Source organism: Budorcas taxicolor, chromosome 11, assembly GCF_023091745.1.
Source record: "Budorcas taxicolor isolate Tak-1 chromosome 11, Takin1.1, whole genome shotgun sequence".
Taxonomy (NCBI): Eukaryota; Metazoa; Chordata; class Mammalia; order Artiodactyla; family Bovidae; genus Budorcas; species Budorcas taxicolor.
Genome location: NC_068920.1, coordinates 108540303 through 108555512, shown reverse-complemented (window position 1 = coordinate 108555512; position 15210 = coordinate 108540303). Strand labels below are relative to the sequence as shown.

The 15210-nt window shown below is 54.2% G+C and overlaps 1 protein-coding gene across 7 annotated transcripts in view; it reads left to right on the top strand.

Annotated features, from left to right (window-relative positions):
- The first annotated feature begins 6738 nt into the window (after positions 1–6738).
- The window catches only part of ATOH8 (atonal bHLH transcription factor 8), a 41121-nt gene continuing 32649 nt past the window's right edge, over positions 6739–15210 (top strand). For 5 of the 7 annotated variants that reach the window (XR_008200118.1, XR_008200117.1, XM_052648092.1 and 2 more), the window contains exon 1: positions 6739–7597. Coding sequence is in view for 4 of the 7 variants with exons in the window: in XM_052648092.1 (XP_052504052.1) it covers positions 6848–7597 (750 nt within the window). In the remaining 3 variants the exon portion in view is untranslated. Of the gene's footprint in view, positions 7598–10184; positions 10329–15210 lie in introns of all 7 variants that reach the window. The other 2 variants (XR_008200116.1, XM_052648093.1) reach the window with 1 other exon arrangement.

Here is a 15210-nt window from a genome sequence, read left to right as displayed (position 1 = left end):
ACTCAGGGCTCCCATTGGCAGGAAGCTGAAACAGCCAGTGCCTTTAAAAGCACAGCATCACTTCTACTCCAGCAGGCCTCCATTAGCCAAGGCAATCCAGGTTTCTGGGATGGAGGAACATACCCCTGTCTGCATGCTTGCAGGTGGAGAGGATTGCAGCCCCTAACACAGGTGAGAAAAAAAGGAAGTCACCCAAAGGAATGATAGGATGTGTCCTAGGTTTCAAAGGACTTCTGGTCAACTGTGTGAGAACCTGGCACCCACCTGCCTGTTGTACCAGGCTCCCCCTCATGCTTGTTGAACCCCTTCTCTCCATACCTGACCCTCCCATTTCCTTCCTGACCACAGGAGTCAGGACCAAGTGTGCCCTGTGGACTTTGCCTTGTGCAGGGGAGTCCGCTGCATTAACCACAGAGCATGTGCTTGGGCCTGAGAAGGGATACCCAAGCTTATCCCAGAGACAGAACCCCAGAGAGGGAGTCCTAGAGAGGGGTACTAAAGGCCTCCCCGCTTCCCTCCTGTCATGTCCTTATCCAGCCCCTGTCCCAGCCCCAAAGTCTCCCAATTTCTCACAATTTAGATGGTCACTTGGATAGAGGGAGCTAGAAGGAAAGCTGGAGAGGGAGTCTGAGAGCTTTTTGCCTGGATGTCTCCTTTCTGTCCTCTGGATCCAGTGTCTTGCTGGTTAATGGTGGCAGTTCAGACACTGTGACTGAGAGGTAGGGAGGGGACTTGGGGGCCACAGGCTGGCTGTATCCTACTCTCTGCTCACTCCCTTGGGTGGTCCTATTCCGGGTGGATATGAGCACAACTCCAGAAGGCAGTGATCATATGTGTTCTGTAGCCTTCTGGCAGTCTAATTCCATTCTTCCTTGCTCGAATTGAAGACACACCCGCTTTGGAACAATCTGGACAGTCGGAAATGGGAACTCCAGATTCAGGAATGTAGCATTCCATGTAGCAAAGATCCAAGGATCCATCTCATTTGCCAAGGAGATGGCAATCATGGGGTGCCACCTGGCAGAGTTATCTTGTCCTCAACCATGGGTGGTGTGTATGCACTAAGGAACTGCTGGGTAGGTTCCACCCAGCAATGCCAGGAGGTACCAGTGCCTGGATAAGATCTGGGATCCATATGCCTGAGATCATCAAATGTCCAGAGGAAGTACCCCTGACATCTGACCCTGACCTGGAGGATCACTGAGCTGGTCCAAGGGAGGCCAGAAGCTTCCCTTGAGAAGAGGACAGCAGGAAGCTCACCCAGCCTGGTGGCACATGCAGGGAGGCCAGATGGCCAGCCAGAGAGGCCAGCCCTGTACGTGGCCCAGTGACTCGCCTGGTCAGATGCTGGTCACTGAGGTTGCAGGAGGCCACAAAACACAGTGGTTCAAAGCTTGAGTTTTGGGGTCAGTTGGCCAGGGTTCAAATCCCACTTCTGTTAATTTTTCCATTGGGAAGTTTTTTCTTTTTATTCTTTTTGGTCTAGGAACCTCAGTTTCCTTATCTGTACAATGGGTTTACTTCCCCGGGTTATTACAAGAAAATTGAGCCTATATAGAAATACAGTGGCATTCTATCATGTATACTATCATGTAAGAATTGAATCGCTAGTCTATGTCTGACACAGGATACAGCATGCTTGGGGCTGGTGCATGGGGATGACCCACAGAGATGTTATGGGGAGGGAGGTGGGAGGGGGGTTCATGTTTGGGAACACATGTAAGAATTAAAGAATTTAAAATTTAAAAAAAAAAAAAAAGAAATACAGCCTATATTCACTCCCACTGTGGTGGTATTACTGCCTGGCTTTTGAGCATTTGCTCCCAGTGACCCAAGCCCTAGGTTGTTGCCTTCACTTCCCTTTCTAGCTTCATTCCTATTCCCTAGATCAGCCATACAGAGGATGTGGAACCTCCCAGTGGCTGTTTTTAATGTAGGACTTCCCAGGTGGCTCAGAGGTAAACGCTCCGAGTGCTAATGCAGGAGATGCAAGAGACGTGGGTTTGATCCCTCAGTCAGGAAGACCCCCTGGAGGAGGAAATGACAACCCACTCCGGTATTCTTGCCTGGAAAATTCCATGGACAGAGGAGTTTGGCAGGCTACAGCCTATGGGTTCGAAAGAGTCAGACACGACTGAGAGATTGAGCATGCGCGCACATAGGTTTTCTAGGGGTGTGTGTCTTATCCCATTCCAAGCAGGGTGTGAGACCACTTGGGGCCCTGAAAGCCTTTTTACTCTGGCATTTCTATGAATTCACAAAATCTATGTTACTCTCATTTCAGGGCTACCAGTCCTGGTGGCTCCGGAGAAGGCGATGGCACCCCACTCCAGTGCTCTTGCCTGGAAAATCCCATGGACAGAGGGAGGAACCTGGTGGGCTGCAGTCCATGGGGTCACACAGAGTCGGACACGACTGAGCGACTTCACTTTCACTTTTCACTTTCATGCATTGGAGAAGGAAATGGCAACCCACTCCAGTGTTCTTGCCTGGAGAATCCCAGGGACGGGGGGAGCCTGGTGGGCTGCCGTCTATGGGGTCACATAGAGTCGGATACGACTGAAGCAACTTAGCAGCAGCAGCAGCAGCAGCAGCAGCAGCAGCAGCAGCAGCAGCAGCAGCAGCAGCAGCAGCAGCAGCAGCAGCAGCAGCCCTGGTGGCTTAGACGGTAAAGCGTCTGCCTACAATGCAGGAGATCCGAGTTCAATCCCTGGGTCGGGAAGATCTCCTGGAGAAGGAAATGGCAACCCACTCCAGTAGTCTTGCCTGGAAAATCCCATGGGCAGAGGAACCATGGGGTCACAAAGAGTCAGAAAAGACTGAGCGACTTCACTCTAGTCCTGCGCTCTGAATTCTTGTGGGGAGTCAGCTATGCTGTGTGTAGTCCAGACTGTATCATACCACCAGAGGGCGCCAGCAGGCTGGTCTTCCTCCACTTTTCCAGGAGACTAAGGGAAGTGAGCCCTGGGTGGCAGGTTTGCCCTTAAGCTGGGGGACCTTGGGCAGTTAGCCTGGACTTTGAAGGTCTGCCACTTGGAGGGCTGAGAATCACAATAACAGGGACGCTTCACATCACTTGGGCTCTCCAGTTCTGGTACATGGCATTCCATCTTATGATTAAGGAAGTAATGCCCAGATAACAAACTACAGCTCAGAGAGGAGAAGGGAGTACTCAAGGCCACATAGCTGGTAAGTGGCAAAGCAGATGCCTCCTAGGCTAGCCTGATGCCAGCCCCTGGGGCCACGGGAGAGGCAGCATGGCGGGAGGAAGGAGCGTGTCCTGGAAGACCTGCTGGGTCTGAGTCCCGTTCCACCTCCGCCCAGCACAGCTGACCACTCCTATCCACTCCCTTCTCCTCTCCTGTTCCCATGGGATCTCAGTGACCTTCTCCCCTGTTTTGAGAGAGTTGGTGACAGGCTCAGGGTCAGTGTGAGTGGAGCCCTTGATACTCAACAAAGACAGGTGATTTTCCTGGAGCCCATGCTGGCCTCTTTAGGGACAGTTTTCAGTCCTGCTACAAGACTTCCACGTGCTCCAACTAGCTGTGGACACCTCCAGCCTGCAAGTGCACTCCGAGACTGGAGGCAGATGCTGCGATGCAAGGAGTCTGGGCAGCTGTGCCAGCCCAGAGGCCTGAGGCCACGGTCACTCCAGCTCAGTGTTGTATATGCAGTCTCACTCAAACCTCATGCCAGTTCTGGGAGACAATATTATGATCCCCATTTTACAGAGGAAGAAACTGAGGTTCAGAGAGGAACTCAGCAGTTCTGGGGAGGAGGACTTGGCTTTCCCCCCCCATCTCTGCCACTGACTGGCTAGATGTGTGAGGAGTAGGCTAGCTGGGGTCTCAGACTCTGTTTGGGAGCTGGCAAATGTAAAGGCCATGAAAGTGAAAGATAGTGTTACTTGCTCAGTCAGGTCCGACTCTTTGTGACCCCATGGACTGTAACCCTCCAGGCTCCTCTGTCCATGGGATTCTCCAGACAAGAATACTGGAGTGAGGGCTTCAGCAAAGGTTTCCTGGGAGACCTTCCTGGGAGGAAGGAAAGAGCAGCTTGAGTATCTTAGTTCCCTGACCAGGGATGGAACTCAGGCCCCTGCAGTTAAAGCACAGGGTCCTAACCACTGGACCATCAGAAGTCCCAGAGACAGTGGTGTTTCAGGACCTCACAAACCTAGGGGTTCAGACAGGACCTCAGTGGAGGATAAGCTGCAGCAATTCTTGGGAGTGAGCAGAGGTCAGCAAGAGTGACAGGGGGCTGTGATGATCAGCCAAGGCTTACAGAGAGAGGAGACCGAAGCCAGTCATCCAAGAGCGAGAAGAATGTTCTCTGCAAAGGGTCTGGGCCCGGTGGGGGAAGAGCAGGAGAATGGGGGCTCCAGTCCTTACCCTTGGTCTTCAGGAGAGAGGTAAAGTATGGGAAGATGCTGGGTGTCCAGGGAAGTGGGTGCCTCAGGAAGCAATCACTGTATCATGGTGGGACCGATTCCCGGTGGAAAGAAAATGAGGTTTTGCATTTACTATTCCCAGGTGGCGCTAGTGGTAAAGAACCCACCTACCAATGCAGGAGACAAGAGACAAGGGGTTCGATCCCTGGGGTTGGGAAGATGTCCTTGCGGAGGAAATGGCAACCCAGTGTGGTATTCCTGCCTGGAGAATCCCATGGATAGAGGAGCCTGGCAGTCTACAGTCCAGGGGGTGGCAAAGAGTCGGACATGACTAAGCACATATGTACTGTGTTTCAGCCAGCCATAGTCAGAAAATTGCACGCTTCCATGTGTGTGTGTTCCTGTGTGTATGCAGACATATGAGGGTATGTTTGAGGTCAAAGTCCTCTTAAGTCTGTGATCTCTTTTTATTTCCCCAACCACCTTGAGAGGTTGGCTGCACAGAAATGTCACCCTCAAGGACAGATTCAGAACTCCAGTGGGATGAACTGTCTTGTCCAGGGTTGAAAAGCCAAGCACAATCTCTGCTCCTGCTCTTGAACTTTCTGCCTGGACCCCTCTCCTACCTTCCAGGACACTGCAGGGCGCAGGCCACCAAGTCATCTGCCTCCTCACATCCTTAGGGCATTCTCCCCTAGATAAGAGGAGAGAGAGAGAGAGAGAGAGAGAGAGAGAAGGCACTCCAGATGAATCCTTTGGTGGGTATAGGGGGTAGGAGTGAAGGACTGAAACCGGAAAGATAAGGATTCCAGTGGCTGCAGAGGTCAGAGCCCCAGGCCAAGGTCAATCTTTTCCCAAACTACTTAAAGCACCCATCATCACCTTAAGGAGAAACTGCTACAGAGAAAGGAACTTTGAGGAGTATGTGTGGGTCCTTGGGGCAGCCTCTGGGGTGGGGGAGTGTGGGGGTGGGGAGGGCTTAGTGAGGGCCAACTAGCTTGACCTTCCCACTCCCCTTCCCAGAATCTCCAGTAGAATGGCACTGAGGACCAAGGGTCTGGGAAGTCACTTTCTGCCCCCTGCCAATAACAGCAGGCACCTGCAAAGCTCTTAGTTTGCACCAGGCTGCTCTGAACGCTTTGTACATACAGGGTCAGTTAACCTTCACAACACTCCTGGAGATACAACTGTTACTTCCATTCTACAGATGAGGAAAGGGAAGCACAGGGAGGTTCGGTGACTTGCCCAGTGTTACTCAGTTTGTAAGTGGCAGAGCCGGCCAGGAAATCTGCCTCTAGGAGCTATTCTGCCTCGGTTGTTAATAGTAATAATAACCAAAGCTTCCATTGGACTGGTCCCTCCCATGTGCCTGGGGCTTAATTTCTCACAGCCACGCTGTGATTTAGGCGTTGATGTTCTCCGAATTTCTCATTTCATAGATGAGTAAATCCGGGCTTAACGGGCAGCCTGGGGTGAGGTGACTTCAGACTCTCACAGATGCTGCGTCGAAATCCGAAGCTTCCACTCGGATGGGCCTCTTTAAAGTCGCTGCGTGACCGTGGGAAAAGCCCATTCCTTTTTGGAGCCTCAGTTTCCCTCCTTTCCCTAAGTCGCTTAGGCTTTCTGCTCCCGGTTCCCCTTTGCTCCAGCGAGTGACCCAGCGAGTGGGACTGCGGTGCAGGGGGCCCTGAGGGTCTTGGACAACCCTAGAGGCTTCCTCCTCCCCTCAGCCCCCCGTGACCTCACCCTCTTCCAGGAGAAGTCGTACAGTTTCTTTCTTGCCTGGCAAGCTGGGGTAGAGTAGCGGGGAGGGCTGGACGTGGAGGTGCTGGGTGCGGAAGGTCACCGAGAGAAGAAAGCCTAGCTCGGATTTGGGGAAGGGCCAAAGGGCCCAGAAGCCATGTGCGCGGGAGCAGACTGTCCTGCGGGAAAAGAGAAGCGCCCAAGACTCGAGGAGGGGGCGGGGAGGGAGAATCGGAGGAGGCAGGTTCAGGGCAGCAGGGCTGGGGGTGGGGGGAGGCAGAGAGGACGCGGACAAAGGAGGCGGCCGGCAGCCCAGCTGTTTTGAAAAATGCTTCCTGTTTCTTTAAAGGCGCTCGCGGCTCGGGCGGCCGGGGCTGGGGAGGCGGCGGCGCTGACTGATCTGGGGAACCGGGCTTCTGTGTAAACTGAGGCTAAACAAACACAGATGGAGCGCAGCGGGCGTTCTCCAGAAACGCTGGCACGGCGGCAGCGACTTCAGATGACACTCTGAGCGCTCCGGGAACGGACAGCCCGGCGGCGCAGCTGCCCCGGGGCGAGGGGGAGAAAGGGAGGGAGGGAGAGAGCGAGCGAGCGAGCAGGGGGGAGAGCTGGCGACTCCGCGGCGCTGAGCGCGGCGGCCGCCCGGGCAGAGCGAGCGCGGCGGGCGCGCTTCCCGGGCAGCCCCACGCCCCTGCCTCGCACGCTACCCGCGCCATGAAGCACATCCCGGTTCTCCAGGACGGGCCCTGGAAGACCGTGTGCGTGAAGGAGCTGAACGGCCTCAAGAAGCTCAAGAGGAAAGGCAAGGAGCCGGCGCGGCGCACGAACGGCTATAAAACTTTCCGATTGGACTTGGAAGCGCCCGAGCACGGCGCCACCGCCACCAACGGGCTGCGGGACAGAACCCAGCGGCTGCAGCCAGTCCCGACCCCGGTGCCAGCCCGGGTGGCGCCGGCCGTTCCTTCAGGTGGGGGCGCGGACACGGCCGGCGAGCGCGGGGGCGCCCGGGCGCCGGAGGTCTTGGACGCGCGGAAACGCGGCTTCGCCCTGGGCGCAGTGGGGCCGGGACTCCCCACGCCACCTCCGCCGCCTCCTGCGCCCCAGGGCCAGGTACCTGGGGGTCCCGAGACACAGCCTTTCCGGGAGCCAGGCCTGCGTCCCCGCATCTTGCTGTGCGCACCGCCAGCACGCCCCACGCCGTCGGCGCCCTCGGCGCCCCCAGAGCCCCCTGTGCGCCCCGCGCCCCCCACGCGCCCTGGGGAAAGTTCTTACTCGTCAATTTCACACGTAATTTACAATAACCACCCGGATTCCTCCGCGTCGCCTAGGAAACGGCCGGGCGAAGCCACCGCCGCCTCCTCAGAGATCAAAGCCCTGCAGCAGACCCGGAGGCTCCTGGCGAACGCCAGGGAGCGGACGCGGGTGCACACCATCAGCGCAGCCTTCGAGGCGCTCAGGAAGCAGGTACCCGCTCCCAGCCACACACCCTCACTGCTCTTGGGGATGGCTGCGGGAGTCGGTGGGCAAGTGGAGGGGCAAGTGGAGGAGCGGGCGGGGTGGGGGGACTTTAAGGAGGATGAGGGTGTGGATAAAAGGGCAAGTAATCCCCGCCCGGTCGGTCCCAGCGCCTAGACGGGTGTGGGACCGCCTGGGGCAGCGACCTTTGCCACACTTTGGTATGGGTCTTAGTTTGCAAAGTGGGGATGAAGGTTAGAGATATCTGGCCCTCTTTACTGCCACTTCCATCCCTTTTGGGGTGACCCTGTCTGCGAGTCTGACTTCAGCCCTCATAGTTCACTTTTATGGCAGCGAATATTTGTCTCCCGGAGTCCCCTGGGCGCAGTGAGGAGTGGAGAGGGGAAATGTGGGAATCTGTCTCCGGTGGGTAAGGGCGAAGACCCTTACCCTTCTGGCAGACCCGGAATGCTGCTGAGGGGTGGTCCTGGTTTTGCCAGAATAGAAGTGTTCCGCCTTCGCCTGTCGACCCCTTCTCAGCCCCCGCCTCCCAGCAGGGTTGTCCCTGCCCTCAGGTTGCTTACACACTCTGTACCCCCCCACCCCACCCCCACCCCCGCCCCCGGTGTCCTTAAGGACCCTGGCTGTAACCCTTCCCCAGGAATTGGCTGGAGAGAGTCTTTCCTGGAGATTCCCCTTACTGCTGACCTTCAGCGCACATGGAAGAGGCAGGTCTGCTGAGCAGGAACTGGTTGATAGGGCATCTTCAGAAACTAGTTCTGGAGTGGGTTAGGGGCTTCTTAGTTTAGGGCAGGTGGCAGCTGTCCTCACCAGACACTGTCTTCTTGGGGGGATGGGGAGGAATATTTGTCCAAGAATTCCCTGTAGTGGGGAGTGGCAGTTTTACAGTTCCACTTAGACAAGATTGAGACTGCTCAGGCGTTCTAGGCTGTTCATTTTCATAGAGCAAAGAACTGTTCATTTTCATAGAGCAGAGAGATCTAAGAAGTGAATGGTAAGTGCCTTCTGCCTCCACTCCACACAGGGCATGGGGAAGGTTGAGGGGGTGGGTGGATGTGACTATTCTGAATGGTCAGGATTTCTGCTTGCTCTGCAGCTGACTTCCTGTGTGACTTCAGGAAAGTTACTCACCCTCTCTGGGCTTTAGCCAGTAATAAAGGATTTCAGAAAATATGATATTTTTTTTTATCACACTTCCTGTGCTTCCTCCTGTGTGTGGGTCGGGCAGTGCCTGTGTTCATCCCTGGGAGAGAAACTGAACTCTTGGGGGAAAGAGGCTCTATGACTTTTGAGCCAAAGTGTCTCACTTGGGAATGGGTGAGCTTATTAGTCAGTGAGGTAGAGTGGAGTGGAGGGGTCAGATAGCAGTCACAGACAGTTGGGACCCTGGGCAGTGGGCCAAGTGGAGAATTCAGTCTCACCTTCAGGTAGCAGCCTGAAGGATGGAAGGCTGAGATGACAAAGAGATGCCTGTCCACCTGCTCACCTTGAAGCTAGGAAAACCCCCTCAGAAATAGGGAGGTCACGTGCCCAGAGCATCACAGCTGGTGAGCAGCAGGCCAGGGCTGGCACCCAGGTCCTCTGACTGCCAGTTCCGGGTTCTTTTTACTCCTCCATCTGCCTCTTTCGATGCTGAGAAAATATTCATAGTCTCTGTGTGCTCAACTGCATCTCATTTGTCCAGTGGCTTTAACTTCTTTTAGCAATATATTCCATCTTACCTGATCTTAACATCCCTGTCAGTTGAATTAGCTTTCCACTTAATGGAATGTAAAACCGGGGCCCGGAGAAAGAAGGAAGGGGACTCTTCCCAAATCACCTAGTGGGTTAAGAAAGATGATAGAAGTTTCTAGAATGCCCACCTGGCCAAATGCTTCTCACAGTGTTAGCTGTATCAGTGTCGTGGGCCCCCCACCTGGACTTGCAGTGTCATTTATAGTTGGAAGGTGGGCAGACACAAGCCTGACTCTCTGAGACAGGATTGTTAATCCTGGTTTCCTTTCACTTCTGCCCTTCTTGTGGGAAAGTTCTGTATAAAAGGGACAAATTCATGGAGTGAGTGCGTGCACACACACAGGTACACACAGCTGTGTGTATACACACAATCAGTACCTGTGCTCTTAAGCGCACACCAAGTGCTTAGACAGAAACATCCGCTCCTGTTTGTTGCCCTCCTGGCCTAAAGCATCTGTCCTTTCCCCAGAAAGTCTATCTGGGAGCAAAAGAAATTGCTAGGGCACTTCTGGTCCCCAGAGCCCAGGGCCCAGGGCATACTCACCACGTCCACAGCCCTTGTCCGATGAGGAAAGTCCTGTGTCCTGGAGGCACTCCCTCCTCTGGACCTCAGGTTCCCTCCTGTAGAAGGTGTGCATGTGTATACACACACAAACACACACCCATGTGCGTGCCCCTGTCTAGACAGGCTGTGGCTCTGGATTTAGGCTTGGTGGTGGTGGTTTAGTCACCAAGTCGTGTCTGACTCTTGCGACCCCATGGGCAGTACCCCTCCAGGCTCCTCTGTCCATGGGATTCTCCAGGCAAGAATACTGGAGTGGGTTGCCGTTTCCTTTTCCAGGGGATCTTCCCGACCCAGGGATCGATCGAACCCAGGTCTCCCGCACTGCAGGCAGATTCTTTACCAGCTGAGCTACCAGGGAAGCCCTTGGATCTAGGCTCAGGCTTGACTATCTGAAATGGGCCCCTGTGAAAGAAGCAAAAGGTAAGAGTCTGGTTCTGCCTGAAATGAGACCTTGGCCATTGCAGCGCTGAGGGCCGTGGTGGGACTGTGACTCTGGTCTGGAGTTCCGTTTCCCTGAGCAACTTCCTGGTACAGTGAAAGAGTATGAGCGGGGAGCCTGGAGGCCAGCATTTGAGTCCTGTCTCTGCTGTATGCCTCTTGTGTGACCCTGGACAGGTCATTTTCTCTCTGAGCGTCAGTTAATGAAACTGGAAAATGGTGATAAGGTCATACACAGCTTCTTTGCAGACGTCGAGTGAAGAAAGGAAGGGAGGCCATAGGAGGAATGAACCTTTCTCGAACATCCACAATGTCCTTAATGCTGGGCTAAGGCCTGGACAGATGTAGAAATAAGAATTCTGTAATCATTTTTCTTAACAATCATAGAAACTGTCATCAATATGTGGCAGCAATCGAAGCAACTGGGTTCAGTCACTCAGTCACGTCCGACTCTGTGACCCCATGAACTGTAGCGTGCCAGGCTTTCCTGTCCTTTACTGTCTCTGGGAGTTTGCTCAAACTCATGTCTGTTGAGTTGGTGATGCTATCCAAGCATCTCATCATCTGCCACTCCCTTCTCCTCCTGCCCTCAATCTTTCCCAGCATCGGGGTCTTTTCTGATGAGTTGGCTCTTTGACATCAGGTGGCCAAGATATTAGAGCTTCAGCTTCAGTGTCAGTCCTTCCAATGAATACTTAAGGTTGATTTCCTTTAGGATTGACTGGTTTGATCTCCTTGCTATCCTTTGTACTGGGTCCTGGGCTAAGTGTGTAATGTGTATTAGTTCATTCAACAAAATAGGTGTTGTCCCATCCCCACCCCTGTTCCACCCCCATTTCACAGATGGTAAGACTGAGGTTCAGAGAGCTTCTGTAAATTGGTGGTGGTCTCCCAGCCTTTGGCTGCCGCACCAGGCCTCATGGGTTTTGCACTGCTCATCTCCCTGACTTGCCATTCACTAGGCTCCAAGGTGCCTGTGCGCTCTCATTGCAGAATCTGGATTCAAATCAGTCAGTGAGTCCCTCCAAGGCTCAGACTCCTAATAGCTTGGTGATCGCCCTGGAGCTGTCCACCCCCAGCACAGGGAAGCTCGACAGTCTCCTGTTTTGTCCAACGCACCATATTCTCCACCAGGGAAGGAACGGGGGTAGGAGGCTGCCTGGCCATAGACGTGCAGATGGGGGAGAGAGAGGCCCCCTGGCAGGAGGGTGGGGGGTGGGTATGCAGGGCAGATGGTCAGGCCACATGCCACCAGCCCAGCTGCGTGGGGCCCTCCCCGCCGCCTCATGTGAAGGCCATGTGTGTACAGCTGGGCCTGGCCCATGTGCAGGGCTGTTCCGGGCCAGGTGGGAGGGGGTTCAAGGGAAAGCCTGGTGTTGCTGGGTGGGGGAGGGAAGGGGCCTGAGCCCGTGGGCCTCGGCCTTCCCTGACAGAACCTTCTGGCTCACAGGCTGTGCTTGCCCACAGGGCATCTGGTGTGCTTGCAAGACTTCCTCTCTCCCAGAGAAGTGTAAAGACCCTCAGCACTGGAGGAATGGCAGTCTGGCCAGGCCAAGGCCTGGATCAGCAGGGCAGAGCCCTCAGGACATGCTGAGGTGCCTCTTCATAAGTGAAAGTGTTAGTCCCTCAGTCTTATCCGACTCTCTTCGACCCCATGGCCTGAACCCGCCAGGCTCCTCTGTCCATGGGATTCTCCAGGCAAGAGTCCTGGAGTGGGTTGCCTTTCCCTTTTCCAGGGGAACCTTCTCGATCCAGGGATCGAACCCAGGTCTCCTGCATTACAGGTGGAGTCTTTACCATTTGAGCTGTCAGGGAAGGCTCCATGGACTCCTGGGGAATCCTCCACAAGTGAACTCAGGGTGGCCTAGAATGGGGCATGCGAATGGCGCCCCCAACCCCGCACCTCCCTCAACCTCAGACCCCATAGGATGCCAGCCGTGGCAGCCTGTACCCCACTCCTCAGGGAATGAGGGACAGGCCTGCTTGCGTCCAGAGGGGAAAGAAGCGACAGAAGCCTCTCTCCGGCCCCTCTCATCCAGTCACCGGCGCAGCTGCCTTTTGAACCTCTTTGCAGAGGGTGAAGTACCTTACCTGGCCCTGTGGTCACGCATGTGTAGTCCCACGTTCCCACTTCACAGGTGAGGACACTTACAGAGGTGGAACTAGTGACCAGGCTTTGTCCCATCTGGCTCTGGGCCAGGGCTCATAAAGACTTAAGCCCAGGTTTCCAGGGTTTGGCCTCATTGCTGGGAGTCAGTTTGGGATTTTGTTTAGATGGAACTTGACAAGGACCTCGAACGGCTCTGTATGGAGAGACTTCACCCCAGGAAGTCAGAACTCCCTAATATGAAATGATCAGAGAATAATTTCAAATGAATCAGGTGCTCGGCTGTGTGTCGAGGACACAGTGATGCTGGAGCTCTGTGGATCCAGAAGCCTTGGTGGGCATCTGAGGATGGGTCTGAGGAGCGGGTAGAAGTTGGCACAGAAGCAAGAGGGCTTCCAGGCCTTCCCTGCATTGGCTGGTTGGTTCCTGGCTGTGCTTCTCTGTTGCCCCTCCGAAGGAAATGGCAACCCACTCCAGTATGCTTGCTTGGGAAATCCCATGGTCAGAGGAGCCTGGTGGGCTGCAGTCCTGGTGGGGTTGTGAAGAGTCGGGCATGACTAAGAGACTAACACTCACAGCCCCAGCCCCTCTCTACATATGCCCATGATGATTCCATTCTGAGCAGCAGGTGTTCTCATGTCCATTTATTGGTGAGGAAACTGAGTCCCCTAAGCTTGTGGCTCTGCCTAAGGTCATGTGGATGGCCTGGAGTAGAGTTAGGTCCTCAGCGTCTCAGGCCAGGGTCCTTCCTGCTTTCTCCCACTTGTTGGAGCCAGAAGAGGGTCTGGTAAGTAAGTGGGATGGAATCTCTTAGAGGCACATGGGACCTTCAGAAAATCCCCACACGTGCTGCCCTGAAGCTTAACAATCTTTTTATTTTCAATTTTTGTCTGTGCTGGGTCTTCGTTGTTGTGCACGGGCTTTCTCTAGTTGCAGTGAGTGGGGGCTACTCTCTAGTGTGGTGCTCTGGCTTCTCATTGCGATGGCTTCTCTTGTTGCAGAGCACAGGCTCTAAAACACAGGCTCAATAATTGCGGCCCATGGGCTTAGTTGCCCCGAGGCATGTGGGATCTTCCCAGACCAGGGATCGAACCCTTGTCCCCTGCATTGGCGGGTGGATTCTTAATCACTGGACCACCAGGGAAGTCCTGAAGCTTAACAGTTCTTGTGGGTTGAGCATCAGGCAGGTCCTTTTACTTTCTTGGAAGTTTTGCTGCCTCAGGAGTTGGATCCAACTGACCCTGCTACCTTCTTTGGCCTCTGTCCTCTGAGCAAGCTGAACGGATGACTACTGTGGGCTTTCCTGCAGATGGTGTGGTGGCTGGGCTCTGGGCCTTATGTGGATGCTCAGAGAGGTGATGCACTAAGGCTGGGGTCCCACGAAGTCCAGAACTCTCCAGCCCTTGCTCAGAAGTGTGGGCTGCCCACATCCACACCATTTAGATACATCCGCTTTAAAAAGCACAGACACCACTTTGCCGACAAAGGTCCATCTTGTCAAAGCTATGGTTTTTCCAGTAGTCATGTATGGATGTGAGAGTTGGACCATAAAGAAGGCTGAGCGCCAGAGAATTGATGCTTTCCAACTGTGGTGCTGGAGAAGACTTTTGAGAGTCCCTTGGACAGCAAGGAGATCAAACCAGTCAATCCTAAAGGAAATAACCCTGAATATTCATTGGAAAGATTGATACTGAAGCTCCAATATTTTGGCCAGAGCTGACTCATTGGGATAGACCTTAATGCTGGGAAAGATTGAAGGCAAGAGGAGAAGGGGGCGAAAGAGGACGAGATGGTTGGATGACATCACTGACTCAGTGGATATAAAAGTTTGAGCAAACTCTGGAAAATAGTGAAGGACAGGGAAGCCTGTCATGCTGCCATCCATGGGGTTCCAAAGAGTCAGACATGACTTAGTGACTGAACAGCAACACCAAGATACATCCGCTGGAGAAGGGCATGGGAACCCACTGCAGTACTCTTGCCTTGAGAATCCTATGGACAGAGGAGCCTGGCAGGCTACAGTCCGTAGGGTCACAGAGAGTCGCACATGATTAAAGCAACTCGGCACGCACACACGCAGATACATCCATATCCCCAGGCAGTTGCTTCTGGCTAATTGGAAAGAGCTCAGCTAAGGTGTGACTTCAAAACCCAGCTCGTCTTTCATCAGCTGAGAGATACTGGAAGTGCTTAAACTCCCTGGGCATCAAATACCTCTCAAAACAGCCATCCTTGGCCTGGCCTTAGTAGATTGCAGGAAACAGCAGGGGGTGAGCTGGTTCCAGCATCCATGGAGGGTACACAGATGTTATTCCCACCTTCCAGATAAGAAAACTGGGGCTTGGAGAGGTGAAGGTGCCTGTCCAAAGTTACATCCTACTGTTTGGGATTCAGATCAGCTCTTTCTGCCTTACCTTGACCTCCTAGAATCAGATCTGTATTAGGCCAGGGTGCTCTGAGCTGGGTTTCTTGGGGGGCCTGGTTGCTGCATCCTGGGGTGTGGGCACGAGAAGGACCTGGAATTAAGCAGGTGAGCTGAGGAACATCCGCCCTGGAGAGCAGGAGAAGTCAGAGTGAGCTGCCAAAAGGGATCCTTGGTGTGCCATATACGGCCACCTTGGGCAGCAGGAGCTCAGAGAGCCTGGTGGCCATGTGCCTTCCTTGAGTGATAGACACACAAGCTTGTAGCTCCAATCAGGTCTTAGATGAGTGACCTGGGGCCCAATATGTCTCCTCTCTGTTTCCTTGTGTGCAAAT